Raw genomic sequence first — 6,358 nt, forward strand, 5'->3', positions numbered from 1 at the left:
CGGTTAAACCGTGATGAGTAAAAAGGAGTGGCGGCCGGGATAACGAATTAACGCCGGAGTTGTCTAGCACAATGGACATGCGAGTATCGTAGGTCCGACTTTAGCATCGGGTCGCATAAATCTAGATCCCCTATCTAGAGAATGCGACGCTGGTAATATCCGGCGTAGATAAAACAAAGATCCAAACCCATCGTAATTCTCTGGTACCCCGGCTGGATAATGTTGTAACCCGAGCTTTACCTCGCTCTCCCTTCACGAGCGCATTATCACAACAAAACCCCGGGAAAATTACGAGCAATTTGACTTACTTCCTGGAAGTAACGTAACGCGTGGAACGGTCGTGATTGAGGCTGTTGGAAGCGGGTTTCTCCACGGCCGCGACTCTTCGCGGCCGAAGTAGCAGCAACATTAGATCCGCACGTGATAAATAGCATAACAGTAAAGGGCAAAAAGAAGATGAGTTTGATGAGCGACAGCCGGCCGGATGCCGTGTAACATAATATTCCCCCGGTCCAACCGTGCTCTTTCTTCCACGCTAACAGAAAACTAGCCCCGGCTACCACTATTCGCCGGCGTGCACACGAAGTTTCCTCCCCGTCACACGTTTATGAGTGATCGAATGGAGAATATACGATGAGAGGATCAACAACGTTGACAGAAGAAAAAAGAAAAGAAAAAGAGACGTCGGTTAGAAGGATTACGCGCGTTTAATTTTATTGTCCGAGGGTTCGGAAGATGAATCGAATAGCGGAACTTTACGGTCGTGTGGTATGTATTGACGAATGTCACGGAGTTCGGTTAACGCCATCTTCTTCGCGAGCCGTCCAATATACTCTTCCTAGAGATATAAATTTTGCTTCGATGCCGCCCCACGTGTACACGTTTCCTTGGAATATCTCATGCCGAAAGTTAGAAAGTAAAGACTAAGGTTACGTCGAAGTGATTGGTAAACCAAGAGGTTACTTGAGTTTCCGGTTTGCGCGGAGTAACAGTAAGAGGAGGATTCGTTAAACCTTGTATCAGGTTCGAAGTATATCCTCCGCGATCATTTAAGACGTCTAGCCTGCACCGCCGTCTACTTTCCAATATTTTAGAATGTCGCTGATGTAATAAACACTGGCATTTTATTTCCCTGGGAACAGTAATGGAAGTGCGCGTGTTAGATGCCCGGAACATCGGCGACGATCTCGAAGTGTTCCCAACGGAGGCAGCTCAACAGAGGTGGACAGCTTCGAACGACCGTGTCGAGCTGACCAGAGGAGCTTTGCTAGAGAACAGCGAGGGTGGTATTGTCCGTTTGGTCTTCATGGCCTTTGACAGGCTCGAGGAGATCCTGCAGCCACAAGCCGAGGTATCGTCGTTGGTCATGAACGACGAACCACAGCCGTTGCCGAAAAGGAACACGACCAGGCTTCTGAACAGCAAAGTGATCTCGGCGTCTTTGGGCAAAGGAAGGCACATACAACTCAGCGAACCCGTCAGAGTCTACTTCAAGCATCTGTCCATTGAGAACGTCACCAATCCGACTTGCGTGTTCTGGGACTACATCTTGAGGTAAGTTCCGCCCGTTTCTGTCTAACTACGATCGATAACAACCGTAATAATTAACTGTAATTACGCCCCTATTCGCTGATAGTGTTCTATGGTTCGTTTAGACTTTAATTCGTTTGATAACAACCTACGTCATTATCCTTCGCCAAGTTGCAATTGATCGTATAAATAGAATCTTATTTTGTTAACATTATCCAGTGTTTAATTGTCTCTCTTTTTTTTTTTTTACAGCGCTTGGTCGGCAGAGGGTTGTGAAATACGTAAAACCAACGAGACTCATACCGTTTGCGAATGCAATCATCTCACGAATTTTGCCGTTCTCATGGACGTCCATGCTGTTAGATTGGACATCGCTCATCAGGTCGCTTTGCAGATCATCACTTACATCGGTTGCATTATCTCTGTGGTCTGCCTTGTTCTGGCAATTTTGACCTTTCAATTATTTCGCGGACTAAAGGTAATTATTGAAATGTTACATTTAATTGTAATTATTGGAAATATTAACGATATCGATCGTGTTTCTACTGTATGTCACGTTATTCTCTCGCAGTCTGACAGAACCACCATCCACAAGAATCTCTGTGTGTGCCTGTTGATCGCGGAAATTTTATTCGTTTGCGGAATCGGACAAACGAACCAGAGAATTGTCTGCGGTATCGTCGCCGGATTGCTGCACTTCTTTTTCCTCTGCGCATTCGCCTGGATGTTCCTCGAAGGTATTTTTCCTTCTTTTTTTTTTTCGAATACAATATCCGTAACACGGCCATTTGTCAAAGTCATAGAATCACGAACAACAAACAGCATCCCGAAGGAACTGGTTTGATTTCCTTTTTGATTTTCTCACAGGATTCCAATTATACGTGATGCTTATCGAGGTGTTCGAAGCGGAGAAGTCAAGGCTTCGCTGGTACTATCTGGTCGCTTACGGTGCACCGTTGCTGGTCGTAGCCATTTCTTGTATAATCGATCCTCTCAGTTACGGCACCGATCGATATTGCTGGCTACGAGCGGACAACTACTTCATCTTCAGCTTCGTTGGACCCGTGATACTCGTTATACTGGTAAGATCACTCTTCGCGAGAACAGAAATATAAGATAAATCGTCGTCGAATTCACGTTATGCAAAACTAGACGATACTTTTCTTTTTTCTTACTTAATATCGCACGCTTCGATTAAATATCAATTAATTACCATACGTTCACGTTAGAATAATGTCAATATAGAAGCTGTTACCGAATTTTTTCATCAGGCAAACTTGGTATTCCTGTCGATGGCGATTTACATGATGTGCCGGCACGCAAACACAACCGTAGCGATGAAGAGTAAGGAGCACTCACGATTGGCCAGTGCAAGGTAAGCCTAGGAAATCCGGGTTTGTTCCAATATATACACACTAACGACAAATTCTGTATATATATATAATTACATTATATATCTCTACGTATATATATTGAAATAATCGATCGAGTCTGTCCGTAAATACGTTCGAGATATCAATCCTGTCGTCGATAGTAGAAATCAAAGTATTTCTTTGGTGCTTTCGGTTCACGTTCGCAAGCTTTACTTGCTTAAAAGAGACCTCCTAAAAGAGAGTCTTTTATTGTCACGCATCTATTTGGCGGCCATGCTGAGTTCTTTTCGTTTTCTATATATTTCCGTTTTATTAAGTTAATGTGTTGGAATGATCGCAGATATATTTCCGTTCGTTCGACACACCACTTGTATTGCTGTAAATCTTAGGTATTATATGGACATGGTTATATTTATATATACATACTATATATTTTTCAATATACATGTACGTACTTATGATTTGATAACGCTCGTTAACGTGCACATACATACATCCGTTATTATATATATATATAATAAATGCCGTCACAGTCGAGTCATGCTTCAACGAGAAATTGGACGCACGAACAATCGAACGCGAGTACGATGATAATTAGTTTATGCTCTGTGTTTTCTGTGATTTAAATGAAACGAGCAAAAATCTATTGAATGAAGAGAGAGACACAGTAATAACGACACGGTATTAACTTGATAAATCTCTGTATGGAAATGTTGGTGATGGTAGTTAAATTTTCCTGCAAACTCGACTCGTTTTATTATCAAAAGCTGCTTCATCGTTGCAAAACAAAAAAAAAAAAAGAAAAAAGAAAGGAAGAACCATCTTTTCTCTCTCTGTATTTTTTGATGTTTTTTTTATTCGTTTCATTTCCTTCTTTCTACGTCATTTTCATGTTTTCCTTTTGCGTTGACAAATCGAAACATAATTACACATTTTCAGACGTTCTATCGTTGTGTATTTAACGGGGATTGTACAGCGTGGTTAGTAACACGAATCGAGCGTTGCACACTATAGCGAAACTGTATAAGTTTTGTTTTTCTTTTTTTTTTTCAATATTTTTTTTTTTGTCAAATAATCAATTAATTGAAATGGTGCCGGAACAATCACCTAACTTTGCTGTCTTGTTTCATTTTTTGTATTAAATCTTCTACCCACTTCTGTCTACACTGTTCTACATTCTTCTGCATGGCGTGGTTGGTTGGTAGTGGAAAGGAAGAGAATGCTCTTCCCAACAAATTGCAAGCGCACTTGTAAGATATTTACCAATTTTTATTATTACTCACACATTCTCATTCGTCCTTTAATGAACATCATTCACGACTAATCATCTGTTTTTTCCGCGTCTCTTCTTCATTTCACACGTTCACTCTTCGTTTAACACGTTCACCGTTCAATTTTTCTTCTCGTTTCTCACTTTTTCCTTTATTCATTCAACGCTGTCGATCATTCTTTCCACTATACACATATAATATATACATAAATATATATATATATTTTTTTTTTTCTTTCTTTCTTGCGAATGTAGAACGTAGAACGTAGTAGTCGTCTGTTCGCGAAGAAAACCACAAAAAAAAAAAAAAAGAAACACGCTGTTGATCGTTTATCGAACTTAAAGATCCATCGATCGTGCAACTCACTGGAATCGCAAAAATGTATCTCATTCTTCTTCTTGTTCTTCTTATTATTATTATTCCTATTATTATTGTTATTATCATTATTGTTTTATGTGCGTTGAAACAGTTGAGCCTGACGCAATTTGCAATTACAAACAGCTTATGTAGTAAGGTGTCTTCGTGGTTAATGCTTGACAGAGAGAGAGAGAGAGAGAGAGAGAGATAGGGAGAGAGAGAGGGAGAGAGTGAGAGACAAGCACACACGTGGCTGACGATCGATATTCTCTGAACTCCTTAGTTACGTCACGCCGTTTGCCTTTCCTCTGAGTACACACGACGAGATTCAAACCGCATGCCGTATTTATCCTTTAGTTTCGGGTGTAACGCCTGATTTGAGAGTAGCTTAGTGAATACGCGCGAGATTAGAAGTAACAAACACCTGCCTACCCTCTGTAGAGTTCGTGCTTCCCTGTTTCCCTATTCTCTCCCTCGTAGACGAATCCCCGTGTAGTCGTGATATTTCGTCCAGTAGAGAACGAAGAAATTACCAAAAAAAAAAAATAGAAAAGAAAGAAAGAAAGAAAGAAAAGATGACGAAGAAGGGGCGAAAGAAGAAGAAAGTAAGAAATGGATGGTACACGGTGTGTGTGCGCGATGCTTATAGGTGCGACGCCAAAGCCGCTTCGAGACTCGCGAAAACATTAACGATGCTAATGCATTGTCGGGGAGCGTGTACACGAGACGTGCACACGTGTAGAAACGAGCAACATTAGTACACGTTAGCGTCGCGCAAGCTCGAAATGTTGCGTGCACACTTGGGTGCATAACGCCGTTCTACCTTCCACCTCCCCCCCTCCCCCCCTTTTGATAATCTTCCGTGTTCTCGCCGCTCCATTTCGATAAGAACGTGACAAATGTAGCATTGGAATTATTAGAATTAAAGTCACACCGTCATCGATCATTTAGCACGTCACCCCTTAACTCTTTCGATGGCACGAGACTAAAGAGATCGTTTCCTCTCATTTCACCATTTACTACTACTACCACCACCACCACCACCACCCCTCTATCTTTCTTGTTGTACTAACGTTTTTTTCTATTGCCTTGTTTTCTTTTTCTTAACTCTGTCTCTATCAACGCCCTCCCCTTCACCCACCCTTCATATTTACAAATAACTTTTAACACCGCTCGTTCACGCTCCTTTAAGCATCGCTCGCGATTATCTCTCGTCTTAAGAACGTTCGATTACGGTGTAATTCATAATTTTTTTTTCTCTAATGTTTTCCTCGGACAGGGCATGGCTGAGAGGCGCGATCGTCCTGGTCTTTCTACTGGGACTCACCTGGACATTCGGGCTCCTCTACTTGAACCAAGAGTCCGTCGTGATGGCGTACATCTTCACCATATTGAATAGTCTGCAGGGGCTGTTTATCTTTGTGTTCCATTGTGTTCAGAACGAGAAGGTAAGGGAATACGTCGGGGTCCAAACGTCCACCTTACTTTAAAACTATAACTGCGGCCGGTGTTGTTGCGCGAAGTTTCAAACGTTCAGAAAAAAAGCTCATGTCACGTTGAGTCTCGTTACCTTCGTTACTTTCATCTTTCTCAGTGCATTCTCTCGTCGTTACGAAAATTCATGGAAATTAAACGGAAATTCGCTCGAGTGGCATCGGATAATGGAACGCAACGCGAGATAATGTTATCGATTTGTTACGCTAATTACGATTAAATACGACGTTAAGTTGTTCCATTGATTACATGTATATTTTTGAATTTTGTATACGAAGCAATTCGCGAAACGTTTTTTCAAGAGGCAAGATATATATATATTATGTCAAGCGA

At 41.5% G+C, this 6,358-nt stretch overlaps 1 protein-coding gene across 1 annotated transcript in view; it reads left to right on the forward strand.

Moving 5' to 3' along the window:
• LOC108570887 (latrophilin Cirl-like) overlaps positions 1 to 6,358 on the forward strand; it is a 278,113-nt gene that overhangs the window by 242,262 nt on the left and 29,493 nt on the right. Inside the window, exons 7-13 of the mRNA XM_017932817.1 lie at positions 1,143 to 1,554; positions 1,783 to 2,008; positions 2,102 to 2,267; positions 2,398 to 2,612; positions 2,802 to 2,905; positions 4,109 to 4,153; positions 5,811 to 5,979. Of these exons, the coding sequence (XP_017788306.1) occupies positions 1,143 to 1,554; positions 1,783 to 2,008; positions 2,102 to 2,267; positions 2,398 to 2,612; positions 2,802 to 2,905; positions 4,109 to 4,153; positions 5,811 to 5,979 (1,337 nt within the window). The remainder of the gene's footprint in view (positions 1 to 1,142; positions 1,555 to 1,782; positions 2,009 to 2,101; positions 2,268 to 2,397; positions 2,613 to 2,801; positions 2,906 to 4,108; positions 4,154 to 5,810; positions 5,980 to 6,358) is intronic.

Source organism: Habropoda laboriosa, unplaced genomic scaffold, assembly GCF_001263275.1.
Source record: "Habropoda laboriosa isolate 0110345459 unplaced genomic scaffold, ASM126327v1 scaffold90, whole genome shotgun sequence".
Lineage (NCBI taxonomy): Eukaryota > Metazoa > Arthropoda > Insecta > Hymenoptera > Apidae > Habropoda > Habropoda laboriosa.